This window comes from Penicillium psychrosexuale, assembly GCF_028828465.1.
Source record: "Penicillium psychrosexuale strain IBT 29551 chromosome Unknown utg000004l, whole genome shotgun sequence".
In the NCBI taxonomy this organism is placed as follows: domain Eukaryota; kingdom Fungi; phylum Ascomycota; class Eurotiomycetes; order Eurotiales; family Aspergillaceae; genus Penicillium; species Penicillium psychrosexuale.
In genome coordinates, this window is record NW_026643189.1 from 4,543,765 (window position 1) to 4,558,397 (window position 14,633).

The window sequence follows — 14,633 nt, forward strand, 5'->3', positions numbered from 1 at the left end:
GCAATTCGTGTCACTTTATTAAACATTTGATACAGTCGTGAGCACATAAGCACGTGCGGTAAGGAATTGTCTGAGAACAAGTATGACCACCACAACTCGGATGAGAGAAGAATATCCACCCCGAGTCGCGTTCGAATAGAATGGGAACAAAAGCAGCAATTGGCGAGGTCCTTTCTAAATCATGTCTTGAAAGGTGCAACATATTGTCAAGGACAATGACATAGGCGGGGTGACAAGCAGAAATTGGGGATAGAAGGTTGATACACTTGATGCCCCTCCGTAGGCAATAAGATCTGAGAACGCAATTCACATTGACTTACAGAAAACAAGTACTTCGACTCAGGGGGAGTATCCGAGACACGGTGAATCTGAGATGTCTTCAAAAGTTGTGTTGGTCCCGGAGTTTTCCAAGTTTGGGAGAGAGCTCAGTCTCCGGTTTTCCTTACAAAGCGGGCAACTGAAAGAATTTATATAACAAAGAGAGAGAGCTAATAGATTTTGGATTCTTTGCGACCATTCATATACAAACGAGATATATTTTTTATTAAAATTCTAGCGAATTTAGCGATCTAGAGCGAAAGCATACAGTGTATACACCACGTGGGGGGCGGTGACGCCCAAATTCGAAGTCACGGGTTGTTGACAGCTCAACTCCTCTTTACATGTACATCTGTCTCCGAAGCTCCGAAGCTCGTGTTCCCTGACAATCTGTCCTTAGTTTTGGAAAAGTTGGTATCATGGCAGGAAATACCGAGGAGTTGTGCCAGGCGATGCTGGGCTTTGTCACCGAAGGGACCTATCCCGAGGAGAGTGTAGTTGCTGGTAACTTCCCGGCAGCTGCTCTCGCCAGGGAGCTCGAGCTTATATCGAAGGCGCGTGAGCAGGTAGAGGTACGGAATCCCCAATGGCTATCTACGCACGTCGGGCATTACTGACCAGCGCTGCTTTGATTAGAATGAGATTAGCTCCTTGAGTCGCGAGAACACCTTCGATGCCGACGACTGGATTATCCAAGCGAAACAACTTCACGCCGACATAGAACGCTCAAGATTAACTGCGCGAGAAATAGTCGCGCAGCATGAGCATACCGAACCCCTGCAGGCGAAGGTTGAAGATGCGAGAGCGAAAGTCACCTTGGTTGAGACGGAGATTGCCTTCAATCAGGCCGTAGCGGATACCCTAGAGGAGGTGCACCGCTTGTGCCAGCAGCTGGAAACAGGGCGAGCTGCTCTCAGAAGTGGCCAGATCACCACCGCCATTGAACAATTGGAGTCTACCGACGCAGCTGTTGGAAAGGATGCCTTCTTTACGAATACAAATGTGATGGGTATACTCTCCGATGAGGTGTCACTGTTACGATCGGAGATTGTTGAGGCCCTTCGTTCGCGCTGGACTGATCAATTGAAAGTTGACCGACAACAAGGCGAATTCCATGTCTCTAGCGGAGATGCAGATGCCGGTTCTATTGAGAGCACTATTACGTCGCTGGCCCGACTAGATATACTCACATCCTCCATTGAGAAACTGCAAAGGGACCTCTTGTCGGCGATCGTAAATCCGATCTTGCTACCTCACCCTAATGGAACTAGCCATGGTGTGGTGGTGACGGAGACTAGCATTCGCATTGAGCCTGAGGCCTCAAAGGCGACCGCACTGGAGACCTTGGATCGCCTTTCCAGCATTTTGGGCTACTTGCGACAAAATCTACCGTCATCGGTGTCCGCGACTTTCTCCGAATCATTCATTGCGATTATTTCCTCAAAGGCAATCTGCGAGTGGCTGTCCCCTGCTATTCCCACCGATCTAGGTGGCCTCGCCGAGTTTGAGAACATCCTGAGTCATGTTTCACAGTTCACCAAGCAGATAGAGTCGTGGGGTTGGACTGGCCAAGAAGAACTCGTCTCGTGGGTCAACCAAGCTCCACGCCTGTGGTTGACTCGGCGTAGAGTCGACTCGCTCGATAGCGTCCGCAAAGTCCTTGCCGCCAGTCAGGGAACAACGAAACAGGTCGAACGGATTGAAAGAGGAAGGGTTTCACAAGCTGAAGGTGCTTTATTGGAGAATGCCGGCAATGAGGACTGGGACGCCCACTGGGATGACGATAAAGAAGATGAGCCCAAGAAAGTAGAAACAGCAAAGCCTGATGAAGAAGAGGAAGATGTTAGTGCGTGGGGTCTAGATGACGAGGACATCGAGGAGACTCCCGATGCCAAACCAGAAGCAGCTGCTTCTGCGGAAGATGATGACGATGATGCCTGGGGCTGGGGGGATGAGGATGAAGATGACCATAAAGTTGATAATAAGCCTTCGGAGCCCCAGAAAACATCATCGACAAACGCAACCGACACGAAGAATACAACTCAATTTGTATCACCAAAAGAAGTTACCCTGAAGGAAGTCTTCACAATCACCGATATCCCAGAGTCTGTTCTTAAGGTCGTTCAGCAGCAAATCACCGATTCGAAGGATATTTCGCAGCCTGCGTAAGTCATGCCGTCTTCCAACTTGTTTCCTTTGCAAACTAACTAGAGCTCAGCCACGCCAATTCCCGCGTCGCTTCTTCTGGTGCTGGTCTTCTTGCATTGCCAACCTTGATCCTGGCTATGTTCAAAGCTACATCATCCACATTCTACTCGCTGAAACTCACTTCAGGGCAGATGTACCTTTATAATGATAGTCTGTACCTTGCCGATGAGATCCGGAAACTAGTCGAAGAACATGCACTCTCCAGACTCCAGCCCGATGTTGAAGCTTTGGAGAAATTCGGCAAACTTGCGTATAGCAAAGAGATGCAGACGCAACGCACTATCGTCACAGATCTGCTTGACGGAGCCCAAGGATTTGGACAATGCTCCGAGCAGCCATTCCAGGCAGACTGTGAGAATTCTGTTAGCGCAACCGTCGACCGAATTCGCGACGTTTACAAGGAATGGCAACCCATACTGTCTCATTCCGCGCTGCTCCAATCAGTTGGATCTCTCTTATCTACTGTGATCAACAAGGTGGTCATCGATATCGAAGATTTGGGTGATATCTCGGAGGATCAGTCACGGCAACTGGTCTCCTTCTGTAACCAACTCTCAAAATTGGAGGACCTGTTCATGCGTGAGACAGATGGTGATGCCGAGGCAATACCCGTCACTGCCATCTACGTTTCAAGCTGGCTGCGTTTCCAATATATGATCAATATTCTAGAGAGCTCCCTCGCCGATATCAAATTCCTTTGGCTCGAAGGAGAGTTGGGCTTGGAGTTCTCTGCTGACGAAGTGATTGACCTGATCGAGGCCTTGTTCGCAGAGTCTGATCACCGGCGACGTGCTATTGCAGAGATTCGAAGAGCGCCTAGAGGATAAGCCCCATCTACGTAATAGAAATATCACTTCATTCACCAGATATATGTTAAAACTGCAGTGTATTGCAATAAGCTGTATAGACCGAGTGGGGCCATCTCCGCGCTCTGCGCAAGTGTGCCGCACGGGTCGCCGTATTTTTTCCTCACCCGCCGAAAATGCGACAGCCACCAAAAAAGTGCAACACCGGCAGCAATTTGAACGATTTCACAATGAGCGAAGATCTAGTCACTTCTGCTGCTGCAGAGTCAGCACAGAGACAAGTCCGTGTGCAGCTCATTAGCCAGCAGGAGGATATTGCTCTGCCTGAAAGCACCGGTCCAATTCTTGTTCCTACAGGTGAGACCCATTGCTGATCAGAAATCATAAATAGTAGTATCAAGTACTGACTCTTCCTTTAAAAAGGGCTTCGACGATATGCGCTATCGACACTGGTGAACAACCTTCTCTCAAGCGAAAAGCCCATTCCATTTGAGTTTTTGATCAATGGAACTTTTTTGCGGACCTCGATCGATGAATATTTGGTCGACAACGGTATCTCAGCTGAGACGACCCTCGAGATTGAATATGTTCGAGCTCTGATTCCGCCCCTGCACATCGCCTCGTTCCAGCATGATGACTGGGTTAGCGCGACAGACGTCCTTTCCTCGACTTCACCTGCTGCATCCTGGGCCTCAGGTGCGACTTTTACCAAGGGCCAGGAAAGAATTCTATCAGGAAGCTATGATGGTTTGCTTCGCATCTGGAATATGTCGTCTGAGACTATCGCGACCTCTCCTGCCGCCGCCGATGGTGGCCACACCGCCTCTATCAGAACCGCCAAGTTCGTTTCTCCAAACCAGATCGCATCCGCAGGTCTTGATCGCACGGTCCGATTGTGGAAGTATACCGAGGGTGAAGGTGGTTTCACTGGAAAAATTTCTCCTCAGCTGGAGCTGTATGGTCACAAGGCTGGAATCGAGTCACTAGCAGTTCATGCCAAGTCCAACCGTCTATTGACTGGTTCCGCAGATAGCACCGTTGGATTCTGGTCAACTAAGAAGACTGATGCCCCGGCAGCACCTGAGAACTTGCCTCCTTCCAGCAATGCTCGGAACACAAAGCGCCGCAAGCTGAACACCTCCGTTAGCACACCGCAGCGTGGTCCTCTGACTCTCCTGTCAGCCCACACGGCACCTGTTTCTGCTGCTATTTTCGATGGAAGAGATGCTACCGTTGGTTACTCGGCCTCATGGGATCACTCCCTGCGGACATGGGATTTGGTCACTGGTTCTCTGGTTGACACTCGCACCACATCACACTCACTCCTCTCGCTCGAGCACCTCCCCGAACTCAGCCTCTTGGCTGCCGGTACTGCCGCCCGCCATATCACTCTGATTGACCCCCGTGCATCTGCTACGACTGTGGCTGCCATGACTCTCCGAGGTCACACCAACGCTGTTGTCAGCTTGGCCCGTGACCCTCACAGCACATATGGACTCATTAGCGGTAGCCACGACGGCACGTGCAGAATTTGGGATATCCGGTCCACCAAGACCGACAAGGAAGGTGTTGTTGGTGAGAGCGTGTACTCAATTACTCGCAAGAGCCTCGAGGAGGAAGGTAAGTCCGATAGCAAGCGGGTTGGCGGTGAAGGTGTTAAGGTGTTCAGCGTGTGCTGGGACAAGACGGTGGGCATTGTCAGCGCGGGGGAGGATAAGCGGATCCAAATCAACCGTGGCGAAGGCGTACTGCCTTCGCAGGCATGAGTGCACATATGGGCCTGGCGTTTAACACTTGGTTGAGGGCAAAAGTTTAGACTTACACATGTTTTTTTCTCCTTACTTTCCCATCATTGCGTACATCTTTAGCTCAGAATTGGAAAGATATCAGACTACAGCCTGACATTCACTACGACTTTACCGTACATATATATAGTTCTGTTTTGAAGCTTCCATTCACCCCAGGTTTATGTCTAGCCTATAATACACCCACAGAGGGGTTCCGTTCACATACAAACTGGCAAAGGTCGAGTGCCAGAAATCAATACAACGCCAAATCCATGCCTCTCACGAAAAACAGTGAGACAATCCCATAAGAGTAACAATCGAACACGACACTATCAAGTTTATAGTCTCCGCTCCATGCGGTTCAACTTGACAGGAGTTTTGATCTATTGAGATTTAGTTAACCATAAGCTCGCATAGGTCTCTCAGGTGCAATCTGAGATATCAATAGAGCACCAGGGGGGAAGGGGAAACCCACCTGCGTCCGTGTCCGCTGTCCCCTCACAGGCAAGCCCAGCGCATGACGTCGGCCGCGGTAAGTTCCGGTCTCTTTCATGCGCTTGATATCATTCAGAACTTCTCTGCGCAGATCATTCTCGATTTTCATCTCAGATAGCACGGCTGTGAGGTCGAGGACCTGCTTGTTGGCCAGCTCGCCGACGCGGCAGGTCGGATGGATGTTGAAGCGGGACATGAGGTGACCGGAGCCGTTGCTGCCGATTCCGAAGAAGGTCTCGAGGGATTTCTGTTGCGCTCAATGCATGTTAGTTGGGATATCGAGGCTATGGGCGCATTCGTGCGGGTTGGCTTGCCTTGAGCAGGTTCCGCTCGGGGAAATTGACACCAAGGATAAAGACCTAAAGGCTATTAGCAGGTTTCTTTAGAGGGTGTATTGCGTCTTGACTGTGGCTAACATACCATCTTGAACTGTGTTGGCTGGCTGATGTCCTGACAATCGTATGGAGCCGTCACTTGTTACTCTCGTTGAACTCCGGGAGAAATCCTCCGTCAACGTTTTTCCGTAACTTGGTGCCTGAATTCCATGGCACTAACCCGTCTATTCTCCGCATTGCAAGCTGGCCTTCTTCCGCTCCCAATTACTTTATCTTCCCGTCTCGCTGTATCCTACCAGAGCAGTGGCATTTAACAATCATGTATTTCCGGAATCTTCTCGTGTCCCTGTTCTTGGTCTTCGCCGTTGGCTTTGCCCTGGTTCAAGCCCAAGAGGCCAAGGAGCCTCGCGGCCCTAAGATTACCAGCAAGGTGATTGACATTGATATTCCGACTCGGGCTATATGCAAGCAGTACTGATTGTTGGTGACAGGTCTACTTTGACATTCAGCATGGAGACGAACCCCTCGGTCGCATTGTGATGGGCTTGTACGGCAAGACCGTCCCTGAGGTCCGTAGAACTATACTCCCAGTAACTAATTGATAATTATTGCTGACATTATTATTTATATAGACCGCTGAGAACTTCCGGTATGGTGCACTTGCTATGTCAACGTCTGCAACGTTTATCCTGCATATGCTAACCCACGTCTAGCGCTTTGGCTACTGGCGAGAAGGGCTTTGGTTACCAGGACTCTACCTTCCACCGTGTTATCAAGGACTTCATGATCCAGGGTGGTGACTTCACCAAGGGCGATGGTTTGTGAGCCTCCGAGCAAATTGATTGCATGATTCTAAGTGTGTACAGGCACCGGCGGAAAGTCGATCTACGGCAACAAGTTCAAGGATGAGAACTTCAAGCTGCGTCACACCAAGAAGGGACAGCTGAGTAGGCATTCCCACTCATTTGATTCAATCTCACAGGCATCTGACCATTTTTAGGCATGGCCAACGCCGGCAAGGACACCAACGGCTCTCAGTTCTTCATCACCACCGCTATCACCTCGTTCGTATCCCTCACAGTGATTCCTTTGGTGCAATAACTAACGGAAACAATGCAGTTGGCTCGATGGCCGCCATGTCGTCTTCGGCGAGGTCCTCGAGGGCTACGAGGTTGTCGACAAGATCCAAAACGTTCCCAAGGGATCCGGCGACAAGCCCAAGCTGGCAGTCAAGATTGTGAAGAGCGGCGAGCTCGAGCTTGAGCCCGAGACCGAGACCGAGGAAAAAGGTAGCCGCGATGAGCTCTAGACAGGTGACTGTCTACGCGATTGTTTTTCTGCTGCTAGTTGGAAGTGGCTGATGATTTTGGAGAACTTTAAGAACTCGACCAAGAGCCAAGTGTCACCGAAAATGCTCCCGATGCTCCCGAGGCCACGCCATCTTCCTTACTGCAGCTGGTCGTGATTTTCTTCGTTCTGGTAGCCGCTGTGGGTATCTGGATTGCCCGTCGGCGAAGCCAGCAGCAAGAGAAAGAGAAACAGTATGATGCCTAAGAAATGATGTTAGATCAATGAGACATTATTTTTGGACCTTCTGTCCCCCTAAACCCCTGGATTTCAAAGTCCGATGACCCTCATCATAGATCATCCATGGATGTGACCATCACGTAGGTGGTGATCACTCAGATCATAAGGTTCGCCTCCTATCTTAGTCAGGCAAGGGTGTCCAGACCGCCTACGTGCAGCAACTGGCGAGTAGAAATTTCTTCAGTGGCGGTAGGTACCTGGTCGGTACTTCTAGTAAGCAGGTAACTACAGCAGAGAGATAGGTTCCATTCAGGTACCTCCAACAGCCACACACGCCCCAAGTCTCCAACTTTTGTTGCCTCCTTCCCACAGACTTCATCCGTTCTCTTTCTCTCTTGATTCAACCCCCCTCCATCATCCCTTTTCTCACTACTCTCTCTCTCTTTCTCTTCTCTCTAGAGTTCTTAGATTCCGGAGATTTGCATTTTCCATATTCTCTGTGGTTTTCCTGAGCTTTCTTGTTGCCACTCGATCTTTTTTTTTTCTTATCGAGTTAAAACAGAAAAGCGATTTGATCTTTTCACACACACTCTCTCTCTAAAGGTACACTTTACGTGGATTTGTTTTTCTTTGCAAGTATCTTTTCCAGATCACTTGCGCTTTATCTACGACCAATATTTTCCGGTGAAGCAGAAAAAACCTGTACGCAACATCGTTCACCGTCGAAATCGGACATCTTCTAACTCTTGCTTTGCAATAGACACTTTCAACCGCAAAAATGGCCGACGGTTTGCAAATGGGAAACCTTTCCCTCAACGAATCTCAACACGCCCCCCAGGGTAACGCCCCTGTTGGCCGTGCTGCCTACATTCCTCCTCACCTTCGCCAGCGTGGTCCCGGTTCTGGTCCCGCTCCCGCCCCCAGTGCTAACGCTGAGGCTGCTCCTTCTGGACCTGGCTTCGGTGGTCCTCGGTACAGTACCAAAATGACTGACTATCATGAACCGGCAACTGATTTTTGTATTTTCTAGTGACGCCGGTGCCAACTGGGCTAATGCTAGCGCTCCCAACTTCAGCCCTCGTGGCCCCGCGAACGGTATGACCAGCTGGACTCCCGATGGAAAACTCCGGCCCTTCAATCCCAATGCTTACGGAAACCCAGGATCCTCTTATGGTGGTGCTAGCGGTGGTACCAGCAGCGGCGGCTACAGCGGTGGTGGTGGCTCCCAGCAATCCCGTGGTGGCTCAGGCGATGGCCAGTGGCGCGATGGCAAGCACGTTCCCGGTCCTGCCAATGCTCGCCTGGAGCGCGAGCTGTTCGGAGTGCCAAACGACCCCACTAAGCAGCAGACTGGAATCAATTTCTCCAACTACGATGATATCCCCGTTGAGGCCTCCGGAAACGATGTCCCAGAGCCTGTTACCCAGTTCACTAACCCTCCCCTGGACGACCACCTGATTGCCAACATCAAGCTTGCCAGCTATGTCATCCCTACCCCTGTTCAGAAGTACTCGGTCCCCATCGTTATGAACGGACGTGATCTTATGGCCTGTGCCCAGACTGGTTCCGGAAAGACTGGTGGTTTCCTTTTCCCTATCCTCTCTCAAGCTTTCCAGAACGGTCCTTCTGCTGCCCCTACCCAGGGTGGCGGTGGTGGTCAATTCAGCTACGGCCGCCAGCGTAAGGCTTACCCCACCTCCCTCATCCTTGCTCCCACTCGTGAGCTGGTCTCTCAGATCTTCGAGGAGGCCCGCAAGTTCGCCTACCGCTCATGGGTTCGCCCCTGCGTCGTGTACGGTGGTGCAGACATCGGCTCTCAGCTTCGTCAGATCGAGCGTGGTTGCGATCTCCTCGTTGCCACCCCCGGTCGTCTGGTTGATCTGATTGAGCGTGGCCGTATCTCCCTGGCTAACATCAAGTATCTCGTTCTTGACGAGGCTGATCGCATGCTGGACATGGGTTTCGAGCCCCAGATTCGCCGTATTGTCGAGGGTGAGGATATGCCCGGTGTCGACGATCGCCAGACACTCATGTTCTCGGCCACCTTCCCCCGCGATATCCAAATGCTTGCTCGCGATTTCCTCAAGGACTACATTTTCTTGTCCGTTGGTCGTGTCGGAAGTACTTCGGAGAACATCACTCAAAAGGTCGAGTATGTCGAGGATGCTGACAAGCGCTCCGTCCTGCTCGATATTCTTCACACTCACGGCAGCACTGGTTTGACCCTCATTTTCGTTGAAACCAAGCGCATGGCCGACTCGCTCTCTGATTTCCTGATTAACCAGCGCTTCCCTGCGACCGCCATTCACGGTGACCGCACACAGCGCGAGCGTGAGCGTGCTCTGGAGCTCTTCCGTAACGGTCGCTGCCCTATTCTGGTTGCTACTGCCGTTGCTGCTCGTGGTCTCGATATTCCTAACGTCACCCACGTCATCAACTACGATCTTCCCACTGACATTGACGACTATGTTCACCGCATTGGTCGTACTGGTCGTGCCGGTAACACCGGTATCGCCACTGCTTTCTTCAACCGTGGCAACCGTGGTGTTGTCCGTGACTTGCTCGAGCTTCTCAAGGAGGCCCACCAGGAGGTTCCCGCTTTCCTGGAGAGCATTGCCCGCGAAGGTAGCGGATTCAGCGGTCGTGGCCGTGGTGGTGGTGGCCGTGGCCGTGGTGCCACTGCTACTCGTGATGTGCGTCGTGTCCCTGGCGGCATGGGTGGTGGCTTCGGCGGTGGCGGCGGCTATGGTGGCTCTGGTGGTGCTGCCCCCTCCTACGGTAGCGGCTATGGCGGTGCTGCTGCTCCTGCCTACGGCGGCAGCGGTGGTGGTGCTGGCTACGGTGGAGGTGGTGGTAGCTACGGCAACCCCTCCGGCTCCTCCGGCCCATCTTCCTGGTGGTAAATCAGTCGTGGTCTTTTGACGATGCCCTCGGGTCTGATTGGCTCCCTTGCTTTATTTTCTTTTGTCTCTCGTTGACGGATACGATCAGATTGAGTCCCTGAGTTCTCTTCTACCTGTGCTATCTCTCAGGGACGGCTTTGTCATGACTGCACGACTTTCCTATGCTTGTTCTAGATTCATATTTTCCCGTTTGCGTATGCTTTAATCTCGTTTCCTTTGCTGTTCCTCTCATGTCTCTTCGCTGATTCTATTCATGGCTTTTCAAATATTGCCTTGTAATGGATACGAGGCATTCGCGCAGTCCGATCTTCTTTTTTTGCTCCTGGGAGACACCACTACTCTCTTGGGGCAACCCGTGATCGAAACTGCATGAACATCATAGAATGCGTTGTCTTTTTTTTTCCTATGTCCGCTCTCGTCAGATACCCCTTATGTTCGAGCATCCCCACTGGGGATACGTTCGAGTGACGCGCGTGCGCCGAGCGGAGATTGATGACTTTTCATCATCTCGAAAAGTTTTCTTTTTCTCTTCGCATTCATCTTCGGTGTTGTTATGGCTGCATTCATCATATGCAGCATAGACTTTTTACAGCGTCGGTATCTCATGGCGGACATTTGTTTCTGTTGCTGCCCTCGTGCGTTCTGCAGTCGAGTTTTTTTCGAAAACAAAAACGTGCGCTTTCTTTCTCCGGGCTTTTTTTCGGATACTGGTTATCTCGCCGTTACACCTCATGGCGCGGCTGGTGTGTTTCGAAGCCAAAAAAAGGTATTCTTTGCATTCTGTATGGCGTTGGCTTGACCTGCAACTGCATGTCCTCTGCTTTCGGGTCCGTGGAGGCTGATTATCTCCGAATGGGAGCATCTTGCTTCATTTCCTTGTCTATTCTGATCATTTTTCTCGGACCTCGGGGGATAGGGCGCTGTCGCCGCTGGAAGAATGGGCATACTTATGAATTCTCGGGTTCGAACTAGGAGTGAACAAGCGAACCAACGGCCCTGAGATGGCCATGAGAAGGAAAGTTCTCTTATCCAATGCAATTTCGAAAAGTGTTTCCAATTCTTCTCTAGGTTGTAAAGTAGGATTCCAGTAGTATGTAGGATTTCCGTAGGATTAATATGCATGTAAATAACACATATCATCAAATGGTAGTTGCTATTGCGCTGCTTCCTCCGTCGATTGCAAATCCAAATGCGTGGCATTAAGCGCCATATTAAACGCGCGAGGTCTGATACGGGTAGATATCACACCAGCTATACCTTCATGGGCCACTCGGCTCTGCTTTCTTCCTCTTTTTCCGGCTTTTGAACTTCATTTTCCCTTTTCCCGGTTTTACTTGGCACTCCTTTTCACTTTTATCCTTTCTTTTTTCGTTTCGTTCCTCTTACACTACTTCTGCCTCTTTCATCGGCCGCCTCCTAGGGGGCACTTCACATTACAACTTGCGATTCTCCTAGAATCCTGATCGCGGACCTGCTAGCGGTTCCAATAAACCCAAGATGACCGACTTCGAAAACAGTATGATGGACGAGTCCTTCGCGATGTCCGAAGCTGCGGATGACCAGTCTCACGGCATGACCGCGAGCGCAACGGTCGGTACAAGGCGGCAAGCGAATGGCACAATTGGCTCTGTCTACTCTGGCAATAAGATTCGACACCTGAAGAAAGACGATGGCATACCTCTATGGCGCAAAGATATCCAGTACCAATTCCTGAAGCTGGTCTTTGAGGACAAAACGCCTGTTTTTACGCGGTATCCCGACGGACAGAAGGGAATGGACTTCGCGGATGTTTACATCAATGCGATGGCTCGGAGCAGCAAGACCAGCAAGATTCTGAAGGATAAACTGCAGAACGACAAACCGGCGGCTATCAATATGGCTATGGTTTGTCTGCTGGTCAATTTCGGTCGCATGAACACTACCTTGAACTGTACGCTTGCAGCTATGCCATAACATACTCGACCCCCGTGCTAATCACTATTGTCGCGCTTTCTAGTCTTCCCCGAAATGCGTGCTCAACTCCGAACCTACCACTCGATCCCCTCACTACAAGCGCATCAGGATTCCAACGCCTACAAGCAGCTGCAGGATGCTCCTCGTCTGAAGTCTATTCTGAAGGGCGCCTCAGAGGATGTGGACCAGCCGAATACCCTCGAAAAGATTAAGCGGCAGAATATACCTCGGACCAACCCCGTGAACTTGATTTTTGTTCTGGCGCAGTATGCCCCCAAAGTGTCGGAAACACACTTCTTTCCTCCGCGAGACTTCTTCGACCTGGTCATGAGATCTACACTTAGCAGCCAAAGTCGCGCTAGGGCGTTCCTCTGGCTGATGTGGTGGTATCTCGAGAGCGATTTCAGTCGCGAGGCTGCCTTGAACAATCCGTTTGGTCCAGGTGTGGAAGGCGAGGGTGCAGAGGGCCTTCCTTTGAAAGTACCTGCCTTTGATATCTTGACAGAGGAACAAGCCAGCGAAGAGAATTTAGATACACCCGAGGAACAGGAATACGGGGAGTCCAAAAGATTAGAGCGCAAACGTACGTGTGCCTAGGTCTGACTGTTGAAAATGGGACACTGACATTTTGCGCAGGCATCCTGGAAGAAGAGGAACCACTACCGCGCATTCCCAAGCGACCCAAGAAAGGTGAGGTCGTCATTTTGGAGAGCTATCATATTGTACATGTCTACAGACCGCTAACCTTCCCTAACCGCAGAATTTGGCATTGACGAAGAATCATTCGCAGGAGACTACTCTGGTATGGGAGGTCGTGGCTCTGCTATGTCCACCCCTCTGCACCCTTCTGCTAAACGCAGCTTAGATGATGAGGACGATGATATGACCCCCAGTCACTCCCGTCCGCGACCTAAACAGGTCAAGCGGGAATCATCACTTAATCGAGCCGTGGGCCAACAGCGACTCATCTTGAAAACGAGGATGGAACATACTCCCGATGCTTCCCCCGCTCCTCCAGGCCCCAACCATCCAGTTCTTAACCGCTTTATTACTGAGCCTTCGCTTTCATCGGCACCTACTATGCGTCGGATGCGGCCACTTACACAGCACCAGATAGCCGTTGAGCAAAATCGTCGGCAGAGGATTGACTATCTGCTGGCTAAACGTAAATCAAATGCATACCGCGTGCTCCGCGCTAAACGGGAGAGTGAGATTCCTTTTGCGCGCTACGGTCGCTTGCTTCAGGGTCTGCCCGAGGGCTACGATACAGATGACGAAGAAACCTCGTGGGGCAAGGGTGGCCTTTTCCCGAACCCGGAAGAAGAAGATGACTTTGGAGAATGTGCGAGCGTCTTTCTCTCTGTAGTGCGAAAAGCAGCCCGCCGACTCGATCGCTGGGATTACACCGATGCCAATGGTCCCAAGAAAGACCGCAAGATGGAGCGCGAGGAGCGATACCAGGCCAAGGCGGCCCTGGAAGCCGATGTGCGAAGTTCCAACAACCGATCCCGCCCGCGTCCTCGCCCTAGTGCTGCCAAGCGCAAGTCTACGGGTGTAACGAACAACCCCGGCACTATCAAGAAACCCGCAGCGTTACAGGCCAAGGGCTCTCACGGCCATCCCGATGCTTTGGGAGCAGCGCCATCGGCTATGGGTACCCCAACCTGGGACCCTGAGCACGGACCCGATGACTACATGGAGGGAGAGCTGGATGATCTCGACCGCGAACTCCTTGGCGAAGTTTCTGGCGACGAAGATGATGGAGGTGCCCCTCTACGAGCGGACGAGGAAGGGGACTTCTCTGACGATCAGGATGACGAAGATGACGTGGACGGTGATGAAAATTCCTCCGCCTATGAAGGCGCCAATGGTTACGGACGACATGAAGCCTCGTCCCCAGCCCCTCGGGGTCTACCTAGCCCACGCGGGGGAGGTTATGGAGACGACGCGATGGAAGACTAATGGGTTGGCGTTTTGTTTTTGAAATCTTGTGTATCACGATCTACTCTTTCTTTTGTCTTTCTCCTATGTTCTAGGCGTACCATTCCCTTCCGGAATGGTTGTATTTCAAGTCAATTCCACCCAAGCCCTTGACATAAGTGGCGAGTACTACCTTGACATACGACGTGCATGCATGTGATAATTCCCCTCTTTCTCCCCTTTTCATGCTCCGTACATCTGTCCACTTCTATAGAAATCCCAGAGAAATTTCAGCAGATCATACGAGTAACGGGAGTCCGGTGTCCGAGTGGATACGAATCGCTACAGAGCGGTGCGGCCAACAATACGAGGCGGATTCCT

At 51.3% G+C, this 14,633-nt stretch overlaps 5 protein-coding genes across 5 annotated transcripts; 4 read left to right on the plus strand and 1 right to left on the minus strand.

Annotated features, from left to right (window-relative positions):
* Nucleotides 1-737: 737 nt before the first annotated feature.
* Nucleotides 738-5,098, plus strand: N7518_007604 (uncharacterized protein; the record flags this gene model as incomplete). Its single annotated transcript, XM_057188531.1, has 5 exons — nt 738-890; nt 955-2,483; nt 2,537-3,266; nt 3,434-3,689; nt 3,756-5,098. 5 exons carry the CDS (start codon nt 738-740, stop codon nt 5,096-5,098), a joined length of 4,011 nt encoding a protein of 1,336 aa, XP_057040234.1.
* Nucleotides 5,099-5,443: 345 nt separating this feature from the next.
* Nucleotides 5,444-6,037, minus strand: N7518_007605 (mitochondrial 37S ribosomal protein uS13m; the record flags this gene model as incomplete). Its single annotated transcript, XM_057188532.1, has 4 exons — nt 5,444-5,502; nt 5,595-5,861; nt 5,929-5,973; nt 6,035-6,037. 4 exons carry the CDS (start codon nt 6,035-6,037, stop codon nt 5,458-5,460), a joined length of 360 nt encoding a protein of 119 aa, XP_057040235.1. The 3' UTR covers nt 5,444-5,457.
* A 231-nt stretch (nt 6,038-6,268) lies between these two features.
* On the plus strand, nt 6,269-7,503 carry N7518_007606 (peptidylprolyl isomerase; the record flags this gene model as incomplete). The annotated part of the gene is made up of 8 exons (XM_057188533.1): nt 6,269-6,379; nt 6,441-6,518; nt 6,582-6,598; nt 6,663-6,766; nt 6,816-6,896; nt 6,950-7,013; nt 7,069-7,238; nt 7,331-7,503. The coding sequence occupies 8 exons, from the start codon at nt 6,269-6,271 to the stop codon at nt 7,501-7,503; spliced, it is 798 nt and encodes a 265-aa protein (XP_057040236.1).
* Nucleotides 7,504-8,254: 751 nt separating this feature from the next.
* On the plus strand, nt 8,255-10,379 carry N7518_007607 (DEAD/DEAH box helicase; the record flags this gene model as incomplete). The annotated part of the gene is made up of 2 exons (XM_057188534.1): nt 8,255-8,448; nt 8,507-10,379. The coding sequence occupies 2 exons, from the start codon at nt 8,255-8,257 to the stop codon at nt 10,377-10,379; spliced, it is 2,067 nt and encodes a 688-aa protein (XP_057040237.1).
* Nucleotides 10,380-11,876: 1,497 nt separating this feature from the next.
* On the plus strand, nt 11,877-14,294 carry N7518_007608 (uncharacterized protein; the record flags this gene model as incomplete). Its single annotated transcript, XM_057188535.1, has 4 exons — nt 11,877-12,309; nt 12,376-12,915; nt 12,969-13,022; nt 13,093-14,294. 4 exons carry the CDS (start codon nt 11,877-11,879, stop codon nt 14,292-14,294), a joined length of 2,229 nt encoding a protein of 742 aa, XP_057040238.1.
* Nucleotides 14,295-14,633: the final 339 nt, after the last annotated feature.